General features: G+C 35.6%; 1 protein-coding gene across 1 annotated transcript in view; it reads left to right on the top strand.

The window, feature by feature from the left end:
- Window positions 1-27867, top strand: part of MDGA2 (MAM domain containing glycosylphosphatidylinositol anchor 2) — a 918782-nt gene that overhangs the window by 597021 nt on the left and 293894 nt on the right. The window contains exon 6 of the mRNA XM_052646754.1: window positions 8510-8779. Within this exon, the coding sequence (XP_052502714.1) occupies window positions 8510-8779 (270 nt within the window). The remainder of the gene's footprint in view (window positions 1-8509; window positions 8780-27867) is intronic.

The following is a 27867-nucleotide window of genomic DNA, read 5'->3' as shown; positions in this document are numbered from 1 at the left end:
AAACCATCACCTTCTTCACAGATAATTCAATTCTTAAATATTTCAGAGTGAAAGGGGAAGGTAAATATTCTAATGGTGGCTTGGGTATGTGGCTAGGATGTTCAAACTACCACACAGTTGCACTCATTTCGCATGCTAGCAAAGTAATGTACAAAATTCTCCAAGCTAGGCTTCAACATTGTGTGAACTGAGATCTTTCAGATGTTCAGGCTGGATTTAGAAAAGCAGAGGAACCAGAGATCAAATTACCAACATCTGTGGGATCATAAAAAAAGCAAGAGAATTCCAGAAAAATGTCTAGCTCTGCTTCATTGACTATGCTAAAGCCTTGACTGTGTGAATCACAACAAACTGGAAAATTATTAAAGAGATGGGAATACCATACTGCCTTACCTGCCTCCTGTGAAACCTGTACACAGGTCAAGAAGCAACATTTCAAAATGGACATAGAACAGTGGACTTGTTCAAATTGTGAAAGGAGTTTGTCAGGGCTGTATATTGTCACTGTGCTTATTTAACTTATATGCAGAGTACATCATGTGAAATGCTGGGCTGGATGAAGCACAAGCGGGAATCAAGATTGCTGAGAGAAACATCAATAACCTCAGATATGCAGATGACACCATCATATAGCAGAAAGCAAAGAGGAGCTAAAGAGCCTTTTGATGAAGGTGAAAGAGGAGAGTGAACAAGTTGGCTTAAAATTCAGCATTCAAAAAGCAAAGACCTTGGCATCTGGTCCATCACTTCATGGCAAATACATGGGGAAACAATGGAAACAATGAGAGACTTTATTTTCTTGGGCTCCAAAATCACTGCAGATGGTGACTGCAGCCATGAAATTAAAAGACATTTGCTCCTTGGAAGAAAAGCTAATACCAATCTAGACAGCATATAAAAAGCAGAGACATTGCTTTGCTGACAAATTTCCATAGAGTCAAAGCTGTGGTTTTTCCTGTAGTCATGTATGCATGTGAGAGTTGGACCATAAAGGCTGAACACTGAAGAACTGATACTTTTGAACCATGGTGTTGGAGAAAACTCTTGAGAATCCCTTGGAATGCAAGGAGATCAAACCAATTAATGCTAAAGAAAATCAATCCTGAATATTCATTGAAAGGACTGATGCTGAAGTTGAAGCTCCGATACTTTGGCTGCCTGATGCAAAGAACTGACTCATTGGAAAAGACCCTGATACAGGAAAGATTGAAGGCAGGAAGAGAAGGGGACAACAGAGGGCCAGATGGCTTGATGGTATCACCAATGCAATGGACATGAGTTTGAGCAAGCTCTGGGAGATGGTGAAGGACAGGGAAACCTGGCATGCTACAGACCATGAGGTGGCTGAGTTGGACATAACTGAGCAACTAAACCAGGGCATGTTGTAAGGAGAGCTATTATAAACTGCTATGTTTATATAATTCAAAGCAGGAAAGGATTCAACTGCTTTGGACAAAAACTAGGAATTTGGTAAAGAAATTTTATTGACATTTGACCATAATAAAGTGGTTTATCTGGTGAATAAGCAGTTGAAGAAACTCCCAGGCAACAGGAATAGCAAGTTCACATTATGCTGATTTTGTGAGGAGGGCATCTTTGCAAACTGGCCCTATCCCTAAAAAGCCGGTATCTTCTAGAACTGAAAATTCCCTGGAAAACAGATCCCTTGGTTGGAAGTGCTTTATAGCTTGGATTTTCCTTCCATGAGTGATGACCCTCAAGGATTCAGCTGCAACTGCAGATGACACTCAGCTTCTCATAAAATTGAATGAGACCATGTTTTGCCATTTTCACCTGTTGGAAGGAACAGTAAGGGATTGTTCACCAAAGGACGGAGATGTGTGTGGTGATGATGTTTTTCTCATCATGTTTCAAAAATATTATAAAGACTTTTCAGGCCATTAAATATTAGTACCCCAGCTATTAACATAACTTATTGACTAAAATAAGCTTTGACTTAATCTTTTGTATCTTTTGCTCACCTTGGAAACCAATTTGTAGTTCTATTTTTTTCTGTTTATCTTGTTTAATAACTAGATTCAGATATATATAAAACCTGTTATAATTTATAAAGTCTGATTTCACTGAAGAATACCTATTGGCAAATTTCTTTACTCATTGTTTTGTGATGGCATAAATATTCTGGTCAAGAATAACAAATGCACACAAAATCAGAGAACAGGAGGTGATTTAAATATGTGAAGTCACTCAAGACAATGAGAGAGAACAGGTTTTTGTCCTATTAGGATGTAAAACTGAGTGCAGGAGCTCTGGCTGTTTTGTCCACTGTTATATTCCAGGTGCCTATCACAGGCCTTAATACACAGTAGGTGGTCAATAAATACGTATTAAATGACTATGTTGAAAAGTGTTATACTGGGCAGAACAAACAATATCTAAAAGCGTTTATTCCTAGTAACAATAAAAATAAACAATAAATAATATTTTGTCAATCACACAAAACCTATCTAGTGAAACTCTTTTTAGAACTGATGTTATTATGCAGTATGTCTCTTTTAGGAAACTTTTATGTTCCATGAAGCAACATATTTACTCTGCTTTCTCATTCATTTGCAGGACTATCTGTCCTATGGACATTAAAAAAAAAAAAATGCTTGTTAGCTTCTATATCTGTAGCAAAGGCTCTCTCATGCTATAGAGATTATTTATGATTACTATTCAAATATTGTCATATCCTGGAGCATTGTTTTATAGAATTTCCTAGTAATATATCATTCCTGGACTTCATGCGAATCAATCAACTTGTCAATAATGATAATATTAGAATAATAATTTCAACTACATAGGTGGATTATTTTGAATTTTCAAATCAACTTCTAATATATTCTCTCATTTTTTATTATATGAAATGCTCATTGAAATGTCTGTTGAAAATGAATTTCAGTGAAATGCACAAAACTATAGTGATTCTTGTATCTCAGTTAAATGACTTCTTTTTGCAAGAGAAATTTTGTTCCTCAAATCTGTATATATAGCATGTCTCTCCATTTAGAAGCTGGACTTGGTTTGTCTAGCATGTAAATATTCTTTCAGTTTGAAAAATGTAGATCCTTGGAAAAGAAACAGAAAGTTAATTGTATATATTTTTGCTTCCTCTTCCTTTTATTCTTGCCGTGCTGTTACTCATTTTATTTTGTGCTTATATCCTGATGAGTAAATGTGCCCCAACTCACCACTGATTTCTTCCTTATTTTTTCTGTATACTTTTCACATTATCTCCATGTGGCCAACTATTGATCATTGAACTTACATGGAAAGGGTGCCCTAGGAGACTCTGTGACTGCCTTGCTCTGGAGGTTATTGTTTCTTTTGACAGTTTCTTTTCCATGTCCTTCTGTCTGAAAACTCTCTCTAGACTAATCAATGTTTTCAGACAATGGAGAATGTTGGAAAGTTAAAACCCATGGAACAGTCCTTAACTAATGAGGGACAGGGGTTGGTAGATAAACACCCCAGTCAGCTTCCTCATTTTTCAGAGGGAAAGTTCTAGGATGTGTTCTTTCTAGTTTCTCAGAGGGTTCCCAACAGCAGGGAGTCAAGTTTCCCACAGTGACCACCACTCATTCCTGTTCCATTACTGGATGTTTTCCATTTCTTTATCTCTTCTCTACTCCTTCAGTATACTTCCTGGGTTCGTCACCCTAATGATCTACTTATATCAGGACTGGCTTTTGGGAGGATTCAAGCTAAGACAAATACCATCCTAGCTGTGGTTTTTTTATTGTAGTTCTTTCCTGTGAGTTTTGGTGGTGGTGGTGTTTTGTTTTTTTTTTTTTTTTTTTGGTTTGGTTTTTATGTTCTTCCTTCCTTGTGATTTTTCTCTGTGACTCAATAGTCAATTTTCTTTCAATCAAGGAATTATATGTCTTAGGGTATTTCTAACTCAATCCAAATGGTAGCTTTTACTATAGTTAACTACTTCACATGCATTTAATCAGAGTCAGGGATAGAAATCTAAGTTCCTTTTTAAAAATTGCCCAGATCCATGGAGGGCTAAATCTCTAAAAATATAAGATGATTATCATTGCATTGTTTTCATTTTTTTAAGAAATGTTTATCTTCAGCAAGCTATTATGTTAGGTAATAGCCAAACAAAGCACCAAAAAAGTCATTGACCTTGGCTAAAATAGTATTTTCTTCCTACAGAATGTATTCTTAATTAACCCCAAGCTAAACCTTTGTATTGCCCATCCAGAGGACCTCATGAGGAACTGACTCACTAAAATTAATGGGTATGAATCCCTGCCTACAAACTCAGGTTTGAAAGAAATATATCTTTATTATTCTATAATTTAACTTCATTTTTATTTCAACTATCTATTTTGCCATAATTTCAGAAATTGGTAAAATGGATTTCCCATTTCCACCAGATTTTGTTTAAATTCTAGGGGTTGCTTTTATTTTACCATGTTGTGGGACATGAGACTTGGATCTCTGATGGGCATGGATCACCTAACATCTCCTTCATTCCAATTGTCTTGTCACATTCAGTTCTGACCTATCTCTCTGCTTCTTCCATTCCATCATCTGGGGCTGGGGCTATTCCCCTGAGGCCTGGAGTCTGCCCCATGGACTCACTATGTCTGTCTAGCCAGTCACACTTAGTGACCTCAACCAAGAAGGGACACAGAGATCCCCTTTGCTCTTGAATATACTAATGTTTGGGATTTGGTGTGACAGCCAGGAAGCCAATCCTCTTTCTGTTGCAGATAAACTGAAGTAACTGTTGCTCAACTCAAAAAAACTTTCCTTTTTGCTTGCCAGGAGGGGAGGAGCTGAAGAGAGCTTGGGAAGTGTTCCTCTTCCTCAGAGAGATTTCCTAAAATATACTTTCCATGTTTAGTTATTAAAGGGTTTAGGATTTTGAAAAATAAAAACCACAGACTGGTCTCTCCTCTCTTTCTTTTCCCTTCCTTTCTTTTTCCTTTCTTTCTCTTTGTTTGCCTGTCATTATACTTCATCCCATCCCTCCCAGGACCAATAATTTATAGATCTATCTATCTACTGTATTTGCCCCACAGAGCATATCAAACATGCTAGAATGTTGACATACTCATCTTAAGGAAAGAGTCAAGTCTCTGAGACAATTGCTATGATGACCCATGCCCTCCATCATTGAGTGCTGGCAAGATTCTCATTCTGAAAGTCAGATGGGCACTTATTTATGAGCGCTGTGTACATAGAGAATTTATGGCTGGTATTGTGTGTCATGCTAAAAATGGATTTCATTGGAATAATTTTTATGTAATTTGAACCATTTGGTGATAACTATAAACATGTTTAAAATAATATGTGATGTTTATTTTATTTTTTAATTGGGGTACAGTTGCTTTACAATGTTGTGTTAGTTTTTGTTATACAATGAGGTGAATCGGCTATATGTAAACATATATTCCCTCCCTCCCACTCCTCCCACTAGTTTCATCCATCATCCATTCAATGCTTCTTCACTTAACTTGATAAACTGCATTTGTTTACTTTGTGTAGTTCACCTTTTTCTACTTTTTACATTGGTTTGATGAACATTCCAAATAAAAACTAACGTACTATCCACTGTGTTTTTCTCTTGTCCCTTTTTAATTTCTGTGTTTCATTTCTTTATTAACTTAAAAATGAACTTCAAATAGTAATCCGTCTCTCACATGTTGCTGTGAAGAATGACTGGATGTCTAGATCCTGCAATATGGTTTTGACTAATGCTCTTGTCTCACGGTTATAAGGAAGCTGATGATCTCAATGGCTTTATACATTTGTTCTTATCTAATGATGGAGTAGATCAAGCAAAGCATGCAATAGACATTTAAAGAACACTCAGCCATGAACATGATTTAATGCAATGAGATCAATCTTTCTTAGTTCCCTAATTACCTGTGTAAGTACAAAATAAGAAACTGTGCATGGAATCAATGTGGTTGAAGAGTTTAAAAACACTGTTTAAAATAATACTATTCACTTGCAATTCACTTTTCCCTGAGACTTTAAAGGCTCTAAAAAAATGCTGAATCTTGAAAAAACAATAGTTTCAACTTCCAAATTAAAATTGTAAAGCAAAATTAATAAATGTTTTATTATGTGTCCTCAAAATATACAAGTATATTTAAAACAACTCATCCTTATACAAGTCAATTTCAGGGGCAAATATTTCTTGACTTAATATCACCATTGTGTGTTTCTATAATCTAAACACATATTAATGGTCCTTAGGCCTTGGGATTTTTAATTTACTAAAACATGGTGTAAAAAAATGAGTCTTATTAATATAACTATTGGACTCTCTAGACTTCTGTTTTAACTAAATACCTTTGTAAAATTATACTGTTTACCTCAAACTGGGCTGTAAGAATTTCTACTATTGTTTCATAATGCTGTGTCAATAAATAAGTATACTATTTTTAAAATTTCATTAGTAGTATCTTTTTATCAGTTTAGCAATATTAAATAGCATTTTTAAATACTTTCTTTTCTACCAAACTCTGCAGTGCCTTTTGTCTGATTTTCATTTTGTTACTTTCCCAACAGGTTTTTAATCATAGATTTTTATAATTTAAAGTCAGCACCTCAGAAGGGCAATTTAAATACTTTGAAAACTTGTATATTACTTACAATGATGTTAGAAAGGCCAACAATGTTTAAAAAGGTCGAAGACAGTGACACCCCACTCCAGTACTCCTGCCTGGAAAATCCCATGGATGGAGAAGCCTGGTAGTCTGCAGTCCATGCTAAGGGTCGGACACAACTGAGCAACTTCCCTTTCACTTTTCACTTTCATGCATTGGAGAAGGAAATGGCAACCCTCTCCAGTGTTCTTGCCTGGAGAATCCCAGGGACGGGGGAGCCTGGTGGGCTGCCGTCTATGGGGTCGCACAGAGCCGGACACGACTGAAGTGACTTAGCAGGCCTATGACTATGCCTATATGACTATGCCTGTGACTATGCCTATTACACAGAACCATAATTGTAACATGGAATTGTTTTCTTATTCTCCCCTGGCATCTTTTCAAATTTGTTTTTTATTGAGGCAGCACTGACCTATAATAGTCTATAAGTTTCATATATACAATACTATATTTCTACTTCTGTATACCCTACAGCAAGCTCACCACCCAAAATTTTGTTTCTGTCTATCACCATACAGTTGATATCATTTACTTATTTCACCCTTCCCATACTCCTTTCCCTTTGGTAATCACACTCTGTTCTCTATATCTACATTTTTGGGGCAGGGGTTGTTTGTACGTTTCTTTGCTTTTTGTTTTTTTATACTCCACGTATGAGTGAGGTCATATGGGATCTGTCTCTGAATTATCTCACTTAGTATAATGCCCTCAAGGCACACCTATGTTCCCAAAGGCAAGATATATATATAGTGGAATATATATATTCATTTGAATATTTATATATTCCATCAAGGCAGAATACTGAACCCCATAGGGAGTTTACCTTTCATTCTGAGAAAAACTCTCCAACTCTGAGCTGAAATTAATATCTAAAAGCAGTTACACAGTACAGTTGAACACTTTATATTCCAATATGGATAGATTTCAGCTTTAAATTTGGCCTCAAATATTTCTGAATGTATGAAATCAAATATTAGCATAATGCATTTCCTCTGTTCTTATTTAGTAATGTACTACATAGACTGACACTGTGATATAAGCAGAAAAGAAAGTACTGTGTCTGAACAGATTTTTATGCAGTTTCTACTTTGTGTGATGAAAAGTGTGCAATAAAGCATTTTTTTATTGAATGGATATTTATCTACATTTTTTTTTTACATAAAAATTTTCAAACAACTTACTTTCACTAGGGAGATCAGTATAACCCAAACGTTGGAGTAGTGGCCATCATAGTTTGGTGACTCTTTTTGAAAAGCAGTTTATTTGCTTCTAAGTTTTAAAACAGTGGTTATGAGAACTCACATTGCCTAAACTTTCTGAACAGAGATTAGAGATGAAATATTGGAGATGCTTTAAATTACATGATTTTGTTATTCCTTTCAAGATGAAAAACCAGGCCTACTGCCTGGTAAAAACCTCTGGCAATCTTTTTCCTTACTTGATTGTGTTCAGTTTGCAAAATATGTATCATTTGACCTGAGGATGATCTTGACCATGAAAATACAAGAACTAAACAGCTACAATATTTATACCTGGAAGGACAAAAACAAATGGTGGTTGTCAACATTAAAAGAGAAAGGGATTTTTGTTTTAAAACTTTAATTCTTCTCATCTTTCTAATTGTGGAACAATTCAAGAATACATAAAATTTAATTCCCCTCTCCATGTGTAAGATTCTTAGTAAAATTCCACAGGTTTACGCCACATAATTAAAATAAATAACCATTCTATATGGTTTAAATGTGATCAATACAATAAGAGTTTTGCACAAGAGAACAGTATTTCAATTGTCTGTGTAAATATAAAGCATACTGTTGAGGTCTAGCTCTAGTAGATCTAAATAGGTGCGTGTTCTTTTGTTTGTCTTTTAGCATCTCCGTCAATTAAACTCTTGGTGGATGACCCTATTGTTGTAAATCCTGGAGAGGCCATAACATTAGTATGTGTCACGACAGGAGGAGAGCCTGCACCCTCTCTCACATGGGTCAGATCCTTTGGGACTCTGCCTGAAAAGACTGTTTTGAATGGAGGAACCTTGACCATACCTGCCATCACCTCAGAAGATGCTGGCACTTACAGCTGCATTGCCAATAATAACGTGGGAAACCCTGCAAAAAAGTCCACCAACATCATTGTGAGAGGTAAGTTTGCCTAGAGAATGTTACCGCATAAATTTCTAGGTTAGCCAGGCTATGATAAAGCAAACAATGTTTGTAAATAATGTTCTTCAATTATAAAAGTAACCCAAGATTTCTGAGTCTTAATAACACTGCTTTATATTTGCATTGAATAATTTTCATAACACATTCTTAGTGATACTGTGGAATAGTTTTATATAAAAAAAAAAAGCTTAAAACCCAAATTTGGCATAGGATATTATGCATTGTTATACAGATTGGGTATAATTTTAAGGATTTAACAAATGTATTAATTTAATGTTTAATAAACATTTATTGAATCCCTATTATATGAAGAACCTTAAACTGTGGGATTACATTGAAATCTAGAAACATTTCCTTGTATTCAAGGATTCTACTGTCAGAGTGTTAAAATTAAATGTATCAATTTAGAGCCATATAATACAGGGTTTGACAAGCATAGGCAAAAGCTATGGACATAAAAATAAAAATTATAGTAGTTTCTGGCAAATATTATTAGGGAATATCTAATAATTTGTATCAGGTTTTGTAGGCTGGGTAGAGTTTTAACAGACTGAGATTAGCTGAAGTCATGGAAAAGTTAGAGTTAGGAAAAGGTAAAGTTTATTTGAGGAATTGATGTAAAAGTAGGTAGTGACCTGCTGCTTACCTACCACTGTCAATAGCAGTGATTTGTATAGCTAGTGTACTGGCGCTGCTTGTGGAGGAGATGCTAACTTCCCATTTCAGAGAAGGTAAAGTCACTGTGCAAGGAGAGCATGTTTCTTCTTGTCTCACTTCACTGGCTTGCCTCTGGCTTCACGACTGAGGATGGATAATGCCTCTAAAGTTAAAATAGATATCCATATGGGCCTCTTCCAGTAGACCAATGAAAATTTCTCACGATGGAAGATTGTAATGATAACAAAATATAATTGGGTATATTGAGATAAACACTTGTGATTTTGTGAACATAGACTAGCAGTTTTAATGACCATAGTTATCTGTTACCATCTAAACTATCAGAAATATACTATTTGGTCAAAAATACACTCTATTCAAAATATCGCGAGATGTTACAATGTAAACCAAGACACTGTAGATACTGCACTATCTACCACAACATTGTACTCAATATGTATTTAGCAATTGTACTTAGTAATTATCAGATAGACCATTATCTTAGGATCATCATAAAATAAAACTTCATGCCTATTCAGCTACTACTATGAAACCGAATGTTACTGAAAGAAGTATTGTTCATACTTAGGTTTGCTTTTAAACCATATATCAGCCATTAGCATATATAACAAGGAAAATCAGTTGATTAAATTGTTCCTAAATCTTCAGACTCAGAACCAACCCAACTTATAAGTCAGTTTTCATATCAATCTTTGGTGACTATGGTCATTTAGATTTCTAAATCTAGTTTAATCATAGACCCATCTGCAACTGTATTGAATTCCTGAATAACTGGCAAAGTGTCCAGCATAGTGGTGTTACTCAGGCGCCCTCCATAAAGAACTCAGTCAATTCACAGCAAGTATATACTCCTAGAATGATTTGCTTCTTCCTAGCCCATCCAGCAGTTTTCATCTGTATTCTTACTAAAGATAGTTTTTAGCTTTGACATGAATGACCTAAAATAAATAAACCCTTATAATGTATTTCTTCAATTTATAATTTCTCCTTTATGCCTTTAATTTACCTGAAGTGTCCATTTGCATAGTCATATTACCAGTAGAATTTCTCAGCAGTAGCATTCACATAATTCATAAAATCGAGTTTGTATGTAATCTTGCTGAATATAGAAATAGCCTTGGTTAAGAAGTCCTAGATTAAATTGTGAGGAGGAAAACTGCTACAGTAATATGAGGCATTTGATTTCTGCCACAAAGGACAAGAAATTCAGTTAAAGAAAAAATGGTTTTCTTCTTATTATAGCAAATAAATCATTTTCAAGTCTTTTGAATTTGTAGAACTCTGCCATATCTTAGATTAACTGTGTCATGGATACACAAAAATAGAACTCTGGGTTCGTTTTCCCCCATTCCTTTCCATAATTAAATCAAGAGCCACAGACCAGGTTTTCTAAGCAAGCATGAGGATATTCTATGCATAGAGTTTCCACTATCATTTGAGAATATCCATGAACAAAACAAGATTGTAGGGAGCAGACAGGAAAAAATAAATTCTAGAAACATTTTTGAATGTGTCATTTGCTTTTTAAAAAATAGAAAACACTTTAAATAATGTAGTTAACCATCTCTGTAGATCGTGAACTCCAAAACTGAAGAGGAATCTCATAGGTTTTAATGTTTTGTTGGACATTCAGAAACAGAGCAGCAATTCTTTTCTTATGATCCTCTAAGAGATTATAGTGATTAAGCTACATTTCTTCCAAGTCAGAAGAGAAGTTCTGTCATACATTTGGTAAGAAAATTATGCTGTTGTCCTAGCTACATGTTGGTGACCTGAGCTCAGTTTCTACTTTCCCACCCAAAGTTCTCTGTTGTTGTGAGTCACTGTATTTAGAAATGCCCACATTTCTCTTCTGTTATGAATTGAATGAGCCACTGTGTTGAACAAGCATGGTTCATAACATGATCAAGACGTTACTATATTTTAGTGTCCTACAGTTTTTAAAATTTTTATTCAGTGGCGGAATCTTGCCCTACTTCAGAAAAAAAAGTCAGGCAGATCCCATGGACCTTTGGTTCATTTTTAGAAATAGAGTCCTGCAGTGCATTCAAATCACAGTCATGCATTTAGTTCAGAGTTTTGTATGCATGCTGCAAAACAGTAATACAAACCATAAAGGAGATCAGCCCTGGGATTTCTTTGGAAGGAATGATGCTAAAGCTGAAACTCCAGTAGTTTGACCACCTCATGCAAAGAGTTGACCCATTGGAAAAGACTCTGATGCTGGGAAGGATTGGGGGCCGGAGGAGAAGGGGACGACAGAGGATGAGATGGCTGAATGGCATCACTGACTTGGCGGACGTGAGTCTGAGTGAACTCCGGGAGTTGGTGATGGATAGGGAGGCCTAGCATGCTGCAGTTCATGGGGTCGCAAAGAGTCGGACATGACTGCGCGACTGAACTGAACTGAACTGAACCTGATGTAATGGAAAGTTATCTCCCCTGAACAGCTTGGGGCAACTTTGGGCTGGAGACCTTCAGTGGGCAAGGGAATGAGGTTGGCTTCTAATTGTTTGTCTGTTTATTCTCTGCCCTCCTCTCTACCACCCTGTCCCTGACCTGATAGCCAGATTCTGATGTTCCTGGCTTGGGGTAGGGTAGGAAGGTTTCTCAGTATAATTTTGTTTTTCTTCTGTGGCACATTAATGGACTCTTCATGGTGGCTTGGTGGTAAAGAACCTGCCTGCCAATGCAGGAGATGTAGGTTTAATCCCTGGGTCAGGAAGATCCCCTGCAGAAGGAAATGGTAAACCCATTCTTGCCTAGGAAATCCTGGACAGAAGGACCTGGGGGGCTACAGTTCATGCAGGCTCAGTCACTTCAGTCATGTCCAGCTCTTTGTAATCCTGTAGACTGTAGCCCACCAGGCTCTTCTGTCCATGGGATTCTCCAGGCAAGAATACTGGAGTGGGTTGCCATGCCCTCCTCCAGGGTGTCTTCCCACCCTGGTGTTTAAACCCACATCTGCCTGCATCTCCTGCATTGCAGGTGGATTTTTTTACCCAGTGAGCCATATGGGAAGTCCTGCAGTTCATGGGATTGCAAAAGAGTTGGACATGACTTTAATGACTAAATGACACTCATTTAGTGACTAAATGACAACAACAATCTAAAAGAGATACACAACTGTGTGTGCTAAGGAGAGATCTCTAGTCATGCGTTGTCCCAAGACCATCACTGTGCCATATTCCTTGTACCTTATCCCTCCTGCGTGTCTGCTGAAGGCTTCTCTCTCCTCGAGGCAGCCAGCTCAACAAGAGCCCAAGACAAGAAGTCCATATTACCTCTCCTTCCTGTGTGACTCACTGCTATAGGCAGAAGTGCTTACCAATAAATGCTGTGAGAGCACAGAGATTCCAACTTCTAGCCTATGGTCACACAGGTTTTGATTTCCTCAGATATGTCCAGGTGTCATTTCAGCGAAAATATTTCAGTGCTTTGGCCGGTCCCATGCAATGCCCCTAAACAGGCCTGAGATGAAATAGGCTCCCAGGTGCTTTGGCCTGAGAAGCGTCATCTCACAGTTTTATTCAAAGATATATTTCCAGTCAACTATCATCTTTGATACTTTTCTCTGTGCTTCAGTTTAGTTCAATTCAGTTCAGTTGCTCAGTCGTGTCCAACTCCTTGCAACCCCATGAATTGCAGCACTCCAGGCCTCCCTGTCTATCACCAACTCCTGGAGTTCACTCAAACTCACGTCCATTGAGTCGGTGATGCCATCCAGCCATCTCATCCTCTGTCGTCCCCTTCTCCTCCTGCCCCCAATCCCTCCCAGTATCAGAGTCTTTTCCAGTGAGTCAACTCTTCACGTGAGGTGGCTGAAGTACTGGAGTTTCAGCTTTAGCATCATTCCTTCCAAAGAAATCCCAGGGCTGATCTCCTTCAGAATGGACTGGTTGGATCTCCTTGCAGTCCAAGGGACTCTCAAGAGTCTTCTCCAACTCCACAGTTCAAAAGCATCAATTCTTTGGCACTCAGCTTTCTTCACAGTCCAACTCTCACATCCATACATGACCACTGGAAAAACCATAACCTTGACTAGATGGACCTTTGTTGGCAAAGTAATGTCTCTGCTTTTGAATATGCTATCTAGGTTGATCATAACTTTCCTTCCAAGGAGTAAGCGTCTTTTAATTTCATGGCTGCAATCACCATCTGCAGTGATTTTGGAGCCCCCCAAAATAAAGCCTGATACTGTTTCCACAGCATCTCTGTGCTTAATTATCTGTAAATCCCTAGAATCATGGAATGGAGTTTCTTTCACTTTTGAAAATTCTACATAAGAAGGAGATTTGCCTTACACTCGTTGTGAAATTCTGTGGATTTTGTTCTCTGTCAAGAGTGAATCAGGAAAAGTCTATTATATTATCTGGTTTCACAAGAGTATAGAAGGATTATAAGAATTTTCAGAATTTCTAGCTGATGTTCTTATGTGATCATCAGTAAGTCCTTTTGGTTCTATCTTAGAACTATACTCTGAATGGGAGCATGTCTTGCCAAGTTCACTGTTGCCACCCTTGTGTAAGCTATCAGCATGTTTCCCCTCATTATTAAAATAGTCTTTTTATTAATCTTCTTTCCACTTCAGCCTCTGTTTTAGAAGAGGCTGTTTATCCACTATATTATATAAGGTGGACTGGGCTGAGTTATATAAGGTAGACAAGGCTTCGCTGGTTGTTTAGTGGTAAAGAATTTGCCTGCATTGTAGGAGATGCACGTTCAGTCCCTGGGACAGGAAGATCCCTTGGAGAAGGAAATGGCAACCCTCTCCAGTCTTCATGCCTGGGAAATCCCATGGACAGAGGAACCTGTCGGGATACAGTCCATGGCATCACAAAAGAGTTGGACATGACTTAGGGACTGAACAATAACAAAGAGTTATTTTATACATTGAAACAACAAGAGGCCGAGATAACAAGTAGACCCATACATATAATTATCCAAAACGAAAATCTTCTAGCTTTTGTCACGGAAGTCTTTAAGGTGTTGCCTAGTTGGTGTGTTGGCAGTGGCATTGAATGTGTGATTGGTGTGTGAAGTGGGTGCATGTAGTAGTAGAGTCTTTCATGCATCATTAGGCACCTAGGGTGATGACGTTTCTGTCATCTTCAACCTATGGCTTGTAAGACTGCTCTGAGTATTACCCCCATCTCTGTCAGCTGGAAGTGGGAAGGAGCTTGAATGAGCACACATGGAACACTTCTATCTGTTGCACATGTATTAGTTCCAATCACATTCTGTTGTTCTGTTGGCTACATAGTCTGTTCTGTTGGTACATGGTCATACCATTGGGTGCCAGGTGTAAGAGGGCATGGGTTTTGGTCAATTGCAAACCATCTCTGTTACACTCATTCGAGAGGCGTCTCATTCTCCTGAAAGGGCCTCCCATGGCTTCCCACTTACCTAAAATGGAATTCACATTCCTCACTTGGTCATTTCACGTCACTCTCTTCTTTACTCACTCTGCTTTAGAGACATTATTCTTGTTCTTCTTCACAACTCAGGACTTAAACATTTGCTGTTCTTTCAGCCTGGGATGTTAATTTTCAAATACCATCTTCTGAGAAATATCTCCCCAGACTCCCCTATCTTAGATAATCAACCCTTAATCCACTGAATGATCTATTCTTTCTTCTTATCACATAAATGCCTGGAGTTATTTTATACATTGAAACAACTTACGGTCTGTCTATTTCATGGCACTATATATAGGAACAAAGAAATTATCTATTTCTCAGGTTTATCAATGACATATACCTGGAGTTTAAAAAATTGCTCAGCATATAGTAGATTCTCATAAATAAATGTTGAATGAATTCACCACTTTTAATGATTTCTTCTGGACTTCTATTGCCTGTTGATACTCAAGTATATAATAAATAATATCAAACAAAATTAGGAAATTCTACAACATGTTAAATCATATTAAACATTTATGTGATGACTACTCATTTGAAAGGCCACATTGTTCTAATTATCCATTGCTGTGTAATAAGCCACTACAAAACAATAGCTTGAAATGATATAATTTATTTATTTACTCACAAATCTGGGGGTTGGCAAACTTAGCTAAACTATCTAGTACTGTGTGTGTGCATGCTCAGTTGTGTCTGACTCTGAAACCCCATGGCTTGTAGCCCTCCAGGCTCCTCTGTTCATGGGATTATCCAGGCAAGAATACTGGGTTGCCATGCCCGTCTCCAAGGGATCTTCCAACCCAGGGATCAAACACGTATCTCCTGTGGTTTTTGCATTGGTAGGTGAATTCTTTACCACTGAGCCATCAGGGTCTCACTCAGAATATAATGGGACTGGCATCATCTTCAAAGCTTTTCCAATCAAATGTTTGGTTTCTGGACCAGAAAGTTTAAAACAGCTGAGCTCCTTAGGTCAGTCTCTCTATCTCTCATCTATTGGTCTCTCATTTCTCTCATTCATTTTCAATAGCCTCTTTACATGGTTTCTCCACTTGGCAGCCTCAAGGTCCCAGACTTGTACAGGCTCCCAGATTAGAGTGTTTCTATCCTTTTAAGTCATGTAGTATCATTACTGCTATTGTCTATTCATCAAGTCAGTGCCAGAGATTGGCCTGGTTCCAAGAGGAGATCAAATATTTTCACCTTTTGGAGGGATATGAGTCAGAGAGCCTGCAGATGTGTTTTAGAGCCACCACAACAAGCCATAGTCTTCGTTCATACTCTTATGCTGCCTCAATGCACTTTTATGCCTCTGTCTTTCCCCTTTCCTCCTTAATTTCATCAACTCCTATGTTGAACCATGGCTTCTGCAAAATTGATGTCCTGAACAGATGTCCTCTTTGAATTGTATAATTTCTCCAGTTTATCTTTGTTGGCTGTGATCTCAGATTCCTAACATGGAGGAAATATTTTGTCAATATTGAAATAGATTTAACTTTTATGGAAGAAGTAAGTATGTATTCAGCAAAGCATGAATTTACACTTTCCTAACTGAACAAAAATATACTGTAACCTCCAGGAATATCATAACCCTCCACTCTGAAAAGCATTGATTTACCTAATTCTATTATATCCACATAAAGGAGTAAGATCTTTAAAAACTTGAGTTTTATATTAAACATATTTGTTCAGAACTCATTTAATGGTAATATATCAAATATTAGCACTGCTAATATTTCCAAATTTTCTTTAGGATTATTACTGAAAAAAGTCTTATAATTATAAAATTTTATGCAAAAAAATGTTAGTTTTTTGAGTATGCTGGTTCTGTTTAAGAACTAGTGTTATTATCATTTTGAGCATTCATCATGTACTAGGCTACCAGGTATACCATATACAAGACGTTTTTGATAATTCTTATATGTTCATGAAGTAAAAAATATTATCTCTATTTTAAAGAATAACAAAACTGAAGAGTAAGCAGTGAAATAACTTTGCCCAAGTACAAGCCTTATTTAATCAGTGAAGCTGAGTTTCAAAGCCCACATAGTATGGTTCAAGGGCCACTGTCTTAACCAAGGTACCATAGTGCCTTTCAAAATTCAGCCAAGTTTTTAAAAATGTATAACTCCTTCCCCTGTCCCCGGACTGAACTAACTAATGTCCTTCTATTTTCCTCTACCATTGCCTTACCAAAAACTTACAAAGAATTCTTTCTGGGTTGTAAATTGAATACATTTTTATGCACATTAGAAAAAGATCCCCAACACTGTATAGTCCTTCCCATTACACTATTTCCCTCCCCTATATAAAATCATTTTTGATTGGAGGAAATCCCATGTTTTTGTTAATCAGTATTTTTTTTCTCCAGTAATGGTGGGCATACTTCAAATTCTAACCAACATACTGTTTGTAGTTTAGGATTTTCTAAATAATGTTACATTTGAAGGACTGATCATGACTCTGCTACTTTTATTGGCAGTCTTACAGATTATTGTACAAAATTATTTAAAAATTTCTATTAATGATAAAAGATCAATTGAATTATGAAAGACAAAGATACAAAATAGCTGCATAAATAAGATATCTAGTATAAACAAGGAACAAAACAAGGACTATAAAGTGTGTTCATTGTTTTTGCTGAAAGGTATATATCTATACGATATTGATCAGAAATTCAGAGTTAATTGTCAATTTTCCAGAAAGATTTGATCTTATTTAGCTCCCAGTGTGTTTCTAAATGTAAATTACTTGTGAATTACCAATTACAGGGTGGGCCCAGTTCCTCCCAAGCATTTAGATTAATCAAATTAAATTTCTAGTCATCAATAGTTTTCTTCCATAACCTTTCAGTAATAAAAACTGTAATGATAATAGCTGAAATTGTAAAAAAAAAAAAAAAACTAATCCTTTAACATTCTCCAACAGCTAAACTGTTTGCTGTGTGCAGGTGTCCCAATTACTCATGTAGATTAAATGCTCTATTTCTATTTTCCCAACTTAATATTCTGTAGTAATTACATCTCCCCAAAACACCACAGAGAATTTTAGTGTATTATGCTGTGTAGCTCTGAAATTGTTTCATTATTATCTTTTTAAAAATTAAGCAGGGCTATACAAAATGTAAAAATTACCAATTTGGTAGTTCTCATCTGAATATAGATTTCTTTTCTCTTACAAACAAAATAAATCTAACTTCCTTTGTTTGTTGAAATAACACAGGAGGAAATATAAAATACAATTTCAAGTAACAAGTTTATCTGGATATTGTATAATCTTATAATTAATTCTATATAATTATATACAGAGAGCTTAGTCATACATCTTATTTTATTAAAACTTAGATTGTACCACTCAGTAGTTGGAATCTGTCACATATACTTGAGTCAAAAGGAGATGCATCACTTGGTAGTAGTGCTTTAAAAGTCAATTACTTGTTAACAGCCAAAAAAAAAGAAGCTTATTCAAGTACATTACTTTTAAATTTCTTCTGTTTCTTTGAAGGCATTTATATATCTTTTTGTTTGTTTCATTTTTGGATATCCTACAGTTGTAAAATAGAACCAAAACAATGATATATTTAGATTTTTTATCCTGTTGTTATAGAAGGTGCTTATTTCCCAGGCCTATAGTCTCACCACTCTTAGTCTATATGGATTAAACAGTCTGCAGACAGTAAAGTATAGCAGGAAAAAAGATCTATGATATGGACATGGCTTCGTTTAAATTAGCTCCCAGACTACGAATAAAGAGGCCTCTGCATACTTTCCTCTACACCAAGAAATTACAGTTCCTAATTTTCAAGTACTTTTTGCACTAAAAGTCTATGGTTCTATCCTATCAAAACATACCATGACCTGTGCCAATTTCTGAATTCAGTTCAGTTCAGTTCAGTTGCTCAGTCTTGTCTGACCCTTTGTGACCCCATGGATTGCAGCACGCAAGGCTTCCTTGTCTATCACCAACTCGAGATGGTTGATGCCATCCAACCATCTCATCCTCTGTCGTCCCCTTCACCTCCTGCTTTCAATCTTTCCCAGCATCAGGGTCTCTTCCAATGAGTCAGTTTTTTGCATCAGGTGGCCAAAGTATTGGAGTTTTAGATTTAGCAACAGTCCTTCCAATGAATATTCAGGACTGATTTACTTTAGGATGGACTGGTTGGATCTCCTTGCAGTCCAAGGGACCCTCAAGAGTCTTGTCCAATGCCAGATTTCAAAGCATCAATTATTCGGCACTCAGCTTTCTTCATAGTCCAACTCTCACATCCATACATGACCACTGGAAAAAAAACATAGCTTTGACTAGACGGACCTTTGTTGGCAAAAAAATATCTCTGCTTTTTAATATGCTGTCTAGTTTGGTCATAGCTTTTTTTCCAAAGAGCAAGCATCTTTTAATTTCATAGCTTCAGTCACCATCTGCAGTGATTTTGGAGCACAAAAAATGAAGTCCAAAGTCTGTCACTGTTTCCCCATATTTTGCCATGAAGTGATGGGACCAGATGCCATGATCTTAGTTTTATGAATGTTGAATTTTAAGCCAACTTTTTCATTCTCCTCTTTCACTTTCATCAAGAGGCTCTTTAGTTCTTTTTCACTTTCTGCCATAAGGGTGATGTCATCTGCATATCTGAAGTTATTGATGTTTCTCCCAGCAATCTTGATTTCAGCTTGTGCTTCATCCAGCCTGGCATTTCACATGATATACTCTGCATATAACTTAAATAAACAGAGTGACAATATATAGCCTTGATGTACTTCTTTCCCCGTTTGGAACCAGTCTGTTGTTCCATGTTCAGTTCTAACTATTGCTTCTTACCTTCATACAGATTTCTCAGGAGGTAGGTAAGGTGGTGTAGTATTCCCATCTCTTGAAGAATTTTCCACAGTCTGTTGTGATCCACACAGTCAAACGCTTTGGTGCAATCAATAAAGCAGAAGTAGATGTTTTTCTGAACTCTCTTGCCTTTTTGAAGATACAACGGGTGTTGGCAATTTGAACTCTTATTCCTCTGGCTTTTCTAAATACAGCTTGAACATCTGGAAGTTCACTGTTCATATACTCTTGAAGCCTGGCTTGGAGAATTATGAGCATTACTGTGCTAGCAAGTGAGATGAGTGCAATTTGTGGTAGTTTGAACATTCTTTGGCATTGCCTTTCTTTGGGATTGGAATGAAATCTGACTTAATCACACTTTATTTTTGTTTACAGATTTGCTCATACAAATATGTGATTACAAATACATAGGTGTACAGATATGATTGTTAAAAAACATTGAACTTTCAAACTAAATTATTTTTTAAAAAATTTTGTTTTAGTTTCTTTCCTTAGGATGTTAAACCAGGAAGATAAATGCAAATGGTACTTTCAGTAGATGTTTACAAGATTTCTATTCCACTCTAGATCTGTATCAGTTGCTGTAAGGGACAGAAAAAGAATGGGTACAGTCCCTGAACCTCTTGAGTTCTTAAACTTACAGGGAGACAATCAGCAGGGCAACTCACTCCATAGACTGTGAGGAAGATCATAACTTCACAGTAGAATAGGCAGTGTGCTGTTGTAAGCTCAGGTGAAGAAACAGTTAATTCTGATTAGGAAGACAGAGGAAAATTCCCAAGATGGTGGCATTTGACAAGGTCTTTGAAAAATGAGAATCCTCTCATATGTAGAAATGAAGTCCCTCTTTCCTTTTCTGCTCAGAATATTGATGTTAAGTAGCCTTTTGAACTTTCTCCATTTTCTTATTTATGAAATATCAGAAACTATTAATAGCTTTTTAAAAGAAAAATAACTGTGTTTAACTTTCATATTTGATAGTAAATATTTTCAGAATTAGGTAATTTATGCATTTTATCTTGAAATTTTGAAATAAAGCCTAAACATTAATATTTTGCAATCTTGAGTTGCATAAGATTTTATTTAAAAGTCTTATTGAATTAGTCAATTTTATGTTTACTATGTTTTCTGTTTCTCCTTGGTTTCCATCCAATATTCTTCTAACACTAGTGCCTTTTCTAAATGCTTCAGGAAATCTCTAAAGAGAGATAATCAACCTAATTCATGTATTATAACTCATCTGGACTCGATAAGATGATTTCTTAATTTTAGCTTTCAAAGAATCTTTTATATTTTTTTCTTTTTTAAAATGTATTGTCTCAGCAAATATAGTTATCTGAAAATTGTGTGTGCATGGAAATCAACGCACTTGTTCCAATCCTTCTTAGCGAAAATGTATCTGTTAAAATCAATCAAATGTGAGTGATAAGTAAAAGAAAATTTATCTTTGTAAAGTTCATAAATTCATTCCAAAACTAATTAATTTCCAAAATCCAAAAAGTAGGAATATACTTTTAAAAGCTAATGAAAAAAATCAGCTACTTTTTTTCTAATTAGAGAACTTTTTCAGTCATGGAAACATTAGGATTGGTCTTCCCATAATTCTTTCTATCATTTCTGCCCCACATGCAGTTATTCAGCTAATATGCACAGGGATAGCACAATTCATATTCAAGTTCAAGCCACCATTGAGTGGATGATGTGAGCCCATTGCAAAAAATGAGATAGAAAAGAGTAGCATTTTTTATTTATCTGCATAGATCAGTGGTTCTCAGTTGGGGGCAGTATTAGAGGGCATTTGTCAATGTACTCAGTCATTTGGGGCTTCTCAGGTAGCCCTAGCCTACCAGCCAATGTAGGAGATAACAGACATAGGTTAGATGGTTAAGAAGATCTCCTAGCATGGAAATGGCAACCCACTCCAGTATTCTTGCCTGGAGAATCCCATGAACGTAGCAGCCTGATGAGCTACAGTCCATAGTGTCACAACGAGTCAGACATGACTGAAGTGACTTGGCATGAGACATTTTTTATTGTTATGATGGGGAGTGTGGTGTGCCACTGAAATCTGAGGGTAGAGGCCAGGGATACTGTTAAATACCATTCGATACACTGGGCAACCTTCATATTAGAAAATACCTGGTCCAAAGTATAAATAGTGATGCTATTGAGAAAATCTGGCCAAGGTAAAGCTTTCCCTTATAGCCAGCTAGAAAGATTCACAAAGCTATACACTGATGTGTGCACACACACATAGTTAATTTCCAAAAACATTGTACATTTTGACCCAAGACTGATGTCAGATTTTAATCATTCTTGACACATTTCTTAGAATTTCAGATGTCAGTTGTTCTTAACCTGACTTGCTTGTTTCTCTGTATCTCGGAAAAATGTATTGACTAGCCCGGCTTTTGTTGTTGTTCAGTTACCCAGTTGCATCCGACTCTTTGCAACCCCATGGACTGCATCATGCCAGGCCTCCCTGTCCCTCACCTTTGAGCAGTGTCTCTTCTCTATGGTCCATATTTATGAGCTCCTGTCTACTGGGTTATAATGATCTCTCTCTGTGAGTCTCAATTGTTTATCTACTCATTCCTCTGAAGCTCTATACTCCATTTGCCAACAGGTCTCACTTCATTTGTTAAAGTTTTTCAACGTGCTTCCTAATTTTGAAATGTAATATTTACTCTAGTAGTAAATATTAATGTACTAAAATGTGCTGCCTCTCCCAAGTCATCCACTGAGCCCACAGAGTCAATGAACATAGCCAAATAAACACAATTTTTTCATGTATGGTGCTCTTAAGTCCTATACAATCTCCATGTTTCCAGTAGCACTAGAAGATAACCTGTCAGATGATCCAAGACATGAAAGTAAGGTGATGGAAAATAAAAAATAGATATTTCTGTAGCTTTTATCAATCATTCTAACCTTTCTCCTAATTTATCCTATTTGTGTGTGTATATGTGTGTGGGAAATACAGAGTGTATATGTGGTCGAAAGAGCTTATCTTCATACACTGTGGGTTAAATACTGACTTTTTCTTTACTGAAACTTATTTTGAAGGACTGTTTCTACCAGGGCACATTTCATTTCATTTCACATTGACTATTAATTTATTCTGATGGAAGTAGGAAAACCTGAAAAGCGAGGCATGTGATTGATTGCAGTTGGTCTGTTAATTTAGAAGTTATTTGGTGTGAGTGCTCAGAGAAATGATGTTCACTTCATAGCAAAATGTCAGTCTTTTTTTCCTCTCACAGTAATGGTAATCTAGACTTGTGCTTTTGTTATTAGTTTTAATATATTATTGTCACACAGTATCCTCTTGCCTGGCGATAATATAATCTGGGTATATTAAAACACTGTCTTAAAAATGTAATGTAAAATATGACTTTATTTTAAGAAGTGTAACAGAAATCGTCAGCATATAAGTATGTACCTTATTGGACTTTCACGAAGTGGGCACATCTGTGTCTGTAGCACCCTGATTGAGAAGCAGAGAATTAATTTTAATAGCTCTCAGGAAGCTTCTCTCTTGCCACTCTTTCACAGCCTCACTAAAATGTGACTTCTGACTTTGAACGTCCTATACTAGTTTTGCCATTTTAATGGAATTATATACAATACAACTTATTTCTAGATTTCTGTCCCAATATTATGTTTGTGATATTCATATGCTGTTATGTATATCAAGATCTCTTTAATTTTTAGTATAATATTCCATTGTATGCATAGAACAGAATTATTACATTTGGCTATTTATGAATTTTTGAGTTGTTTCCAGTGTGAGACCATTGTGTGAATAATTCTGCTCTCAGTATTTTTGGACCAGTCTTTCGGTGAACATATTTCTATTAGATGCATGCATGCTAAGTCTCTTCCGTCATGTCTGACTTCTTTGTGACCCTGTGGACTGTAGCCCACCAGGGTCTTCTGTCCATGAATTCTCCAGGCAAGAATATACTGGAGTGGGTTGCCATGCCCTCTTCCAGGGGATCTTCCCGACCCGGAGATCAAACCCGCCTCTCCTGCAGCTCCTGCATTGCGCAAAGATTTCTTTACTGATGAGCCACTAGGGAAGTCCCTTCTATCACATATGTACCTAATAAGCATGAGATAAGAAGATGTTGATATCTAATACCAAACAATTTTCCAATTTACATTTCTGCAAGCATTCCATTTGTTCCATGTTATTGTCAGCACTTAATGTCATCTGTATTTTTCATTTTAACACTCTAATTGGTGTCATGGAATCATAGTGTGATTTTAAATTGCATTTATCTTTATGATTTGTGAATTGAGTACATTTTCAAAAGATTTTGACCACCAGATTATCTGTTCTTGGCAATCAACTGTTCAAGTCTCGTCCCTCTTCCCCCCTTTTGTGTTTTACTTTTCATTTGTAAAATCCATTATGTATTTGATATGTCATATATTTAATATATTTATTAAATTTTTTTCTTCTACTTTGTGGCTTACCTTCTCACAATCTTAATGCCATTCTATAATGAATAGGAAAATCTTCCATTTTGATGCAGTCTAAACTATCCAAAAAAAAAGGAATTTAAGAAATCTTTTTTATTCTTTTTAAGAAAAATTGTCTTAAACCTAGATAATAAAAATATAATCTTATGTGTCCCGCTAAACATTTCATTGTGTAACCTAAATATTTGATGTGTAATTCACTTGAAATTGACTTTTCTATGTGGTTTGGGGTAGGACTAAAGATAATGTTTTGGTTTTTAATTTGCATATCTAGTTAAATCATTACCACCAATAAAATTGATCATTACTTCCCATTATACTGCCTCATCACATTTGTCATAAATTAAAGGATTAAATACATGTGAGTCTATTTCTTGATTCATTTCTCTTCTATTTGTCTTTGTTTATCCCCATGTTAATACTACTATGTCTCAATTACTATAAAATTGTATGAAATCTGGTAGAGCAAGGATTTTTGCTTTTTCCTTTTTCAATCTTCCCTTGGTTGGTCTTGGCCTCATGTGTTTCCATATGTATTTTATGAGCAGTTTATCAATTTCTACTTGGACTCCTAAAAAAATCTGAAATTTTTATTTGGACTGAATTGAATCTGCAAATCATCCAATTATTGGCATTTTCTATCCCTCCATTTATTTGTCTTCTTTAATTTCTTTCACAACAGTTTGTAATCGTCAATGGAGTAATCTTAACAACTTTTATTAGATTTATTCTGAGTATTTGAGAATTTTGTTGTTTTTCTTCTTGGCATTGTAAATAGTATCATTTTTAAAGTTTTATTTCCTATCTATTTTAATGTATTTATTTCCTATTTGTTTTGATGCAAAAGACTTTGTATATCAACCTTGCTAAATTCAGTTATTGATTTTAATAATTATCTTAGAGTCTCTTGAATTTTCTATGTACATAATCTGTTGGCTTTAAATAATGAAAGTTATACTTTTTTTTTACATATATATATATATATATATTTCTTGATTTAATTTGTTGCCAAAAATGTTGAAATTACATGTTTAATAGCAGTAGAATATTATGTACTCTTCTCCCTTTTGCAATACCAAAGGGAAAGTTTTAAGAGTCAAATTATTAAATACAAGGTTTGTTGTTTTTATTGTTCAGTCGTTAAGTCTTGTCCAGCTCTTTGCAACAACATGAACTGCAGCACACCAGGCTTCTGTGTCCTTTACTATCTTCTGGGGTTTGCTCAAATTCATGTCCATTGAGTCGGTGATGCCATCCAACCATTTTATCCTCTGTTACCCACTTCGCCTCCTGCCCTCAATCTTTACTAGCATCAGGGTCTTTTCCATGATTCAGACAATTTAATAATACTATTCTGTTCATAGTGGGCCAAGAAATTTTAATGAGTTCTAAATGCCATAAAATAATTGAATTAATGCAAACAATGCAAGAAAAGAAGAATGGGGAACGAGGATATGTGGAACATGTAGAAATCAAGCATTAAGCAGGAGGAAGAAAATAATAAAAGAGAACATATGTCAATGAACTATACAAAAGCAACAGAGAGACTTAAACAATCGAAAAATTTGTTTTTGATAACATTAACAAAGTTGGTTAATTTCTAAAAGGACTGATTTAAAAAATTGATAAATAAAAAATTCTAACATCAGGTATGAATGAAGTATCATTACTGAAGAATTTACAAACTTAAAAGGACAGTGAAAGGGTTTTATGAGCAACTTTGTGCAAATATATTTGACAAGTAAAATGAACATATTTACTGAAAAAATTTAAAGATGAATACCTTAATATTAATTAAAGGTATTGAACTAATCATTTCAAAATTTCCTAAAGAAACATGTCCAGATGACTTCACTAGTGACCTCTATCAAATCTATTGGAATAAACAATGTCAATCCTACACACACAAACAAAATTAACAATATTAAAGAGAAGAAGAAATTCTGATTTATACTACAAGACCACCATAACCTTAGTAGCAAAATAATACGATAATAGATTACATGGAATGAAAATTCATACCAATATCCTTTATAATCATAGACACAGAAATCCTAACAAATGTAATCAAATCAATTCCACTAATATATAAAGAGAATAATACAAATAATCTTGTAGATTGTATCTAAAAATGTGTTGGTTTAGCATTCAAATAGCAATTAATGTAATCACTAGATTACAAAAGAAAAAGAATATTAATATTTCAATTACTACAGTAAAAATCCTGTGCTAAATCACTTCAATCATGTCTGACTCTTTTGACCCTATAGACTGTAGACCACCAGTCTCCTCTGTCTATTTGATTATCCAGGCATGAATACTGAAGTGGTCCATGCCCTCCTCCCAGAGATCTTCCCAACCCAGGAAATGAACCAGCATCTCTTATATCTTCTGCACTGGCAGGTGGGTTCTTTACCACTAGAGCCACCTGGGAAGCCCCACTACAGTTAAAAAAAACTGGTTACAATTTAACATCAATTTTAGAAATAGAAGAGGTCAATCGGATAAAGCACAAAAACAAAAACCGACTTAATGATAAAATACTAAACACTTTCCTTCCCAAGACTGACAAGAGAAAGATGTCCTTTCTCATCACAGCTATTCAGCATTATACCTCCTGCAGTTTCCACTAGTGAAATGAGGAAAAAGAAAATCCTGTGGATTATAAAGGAAGAATTACAATTATTATTATTCTCTGATGACATATTTTTAATGAATCTGTGAAAAACAAAAGTTGCCATTACATATGGATAAATTCAATTTTAAGAAAGTTAAAAGCTTTTGTTCTTCAAAAGAAACTATTGAGAAAATAGGACAGAGATGGGAAGAAAATACCCTCTCACATATTATGACAAATGACTTATATCCTGATAGTATAAATAACTCTTGCATCTCAGTAATAAAATAATAACCAAGCCAATTTTTAAAAATAGAGAAAAGGTTTGTACAGACACTCGTATGTGAATGGCTAATAAGCACATAAGAAAGTACTCAACATCACTGTTCATCAGGGAAATGCCAGTTAAAACAACAGTTAAGTCCACAAGATCCCCACTAAAATGGATTCATGAAAATAATTTACATCACCAAAAACTGTAGGAAATGTGGGGCACCTGGTACTTATAAACTTCCAGTAGGAGCATAAAGTCGTAAATCCTTGAATAGCATTAGCAGTTTTAAAAAGATAAGCATAATTTGCATTATGATATAGCAATTCTTTTCCTACGCATTTTTCAAAGAGAAGTTTAAATTATATACATAAAGATTCTTGTGTGTAATGTATACCATCTTTTTGATATTAGTCAAAACACAGAAACAGTCCAGATGCCCATCATCTTTAAAACAGATAGAAAATAGTCTGTGTTATTTATATAGTTGTATATATAGTTGAATACTTTTGACAATAAAATGGAACAAAATAATGGTACCTGAAACATTAGGATGGATCATAACAACCATACTATTTAACCATAGTTAAATAAATCAGATGTACAGAAGTAAAAATTGTATGATTTCATTTATATGACATCTAGAATGGACAAAAGTAATCCTTTTTAATGGAAATTATATTAGTGGTTACTTCTTGGGAAGGGCTCATTCACTAAGATGGGACTTGGAGAGCTTTATATGATGATAGGATTT

Source organism: Budorcas taxicolor, chromosome 10 (assembly GCF_023091745.1).
Source record: "Budorcas taxicolor isolate Tak-1 chromosome 10, Takin1.1, whole genome shotgun sequence".
Classification (NCBI taxonomy): Eukaryota; Metazoa; Chordata; class Mammalia; order Artiodactyla; family Bovidae; genus Budorcas; species Budorcas taxicolor.
The sequence above is the reverse complement of the archived record's forward strand: the minus strand, read 5'-3'. Positions and strand labels throughout refer to the sequence as shown.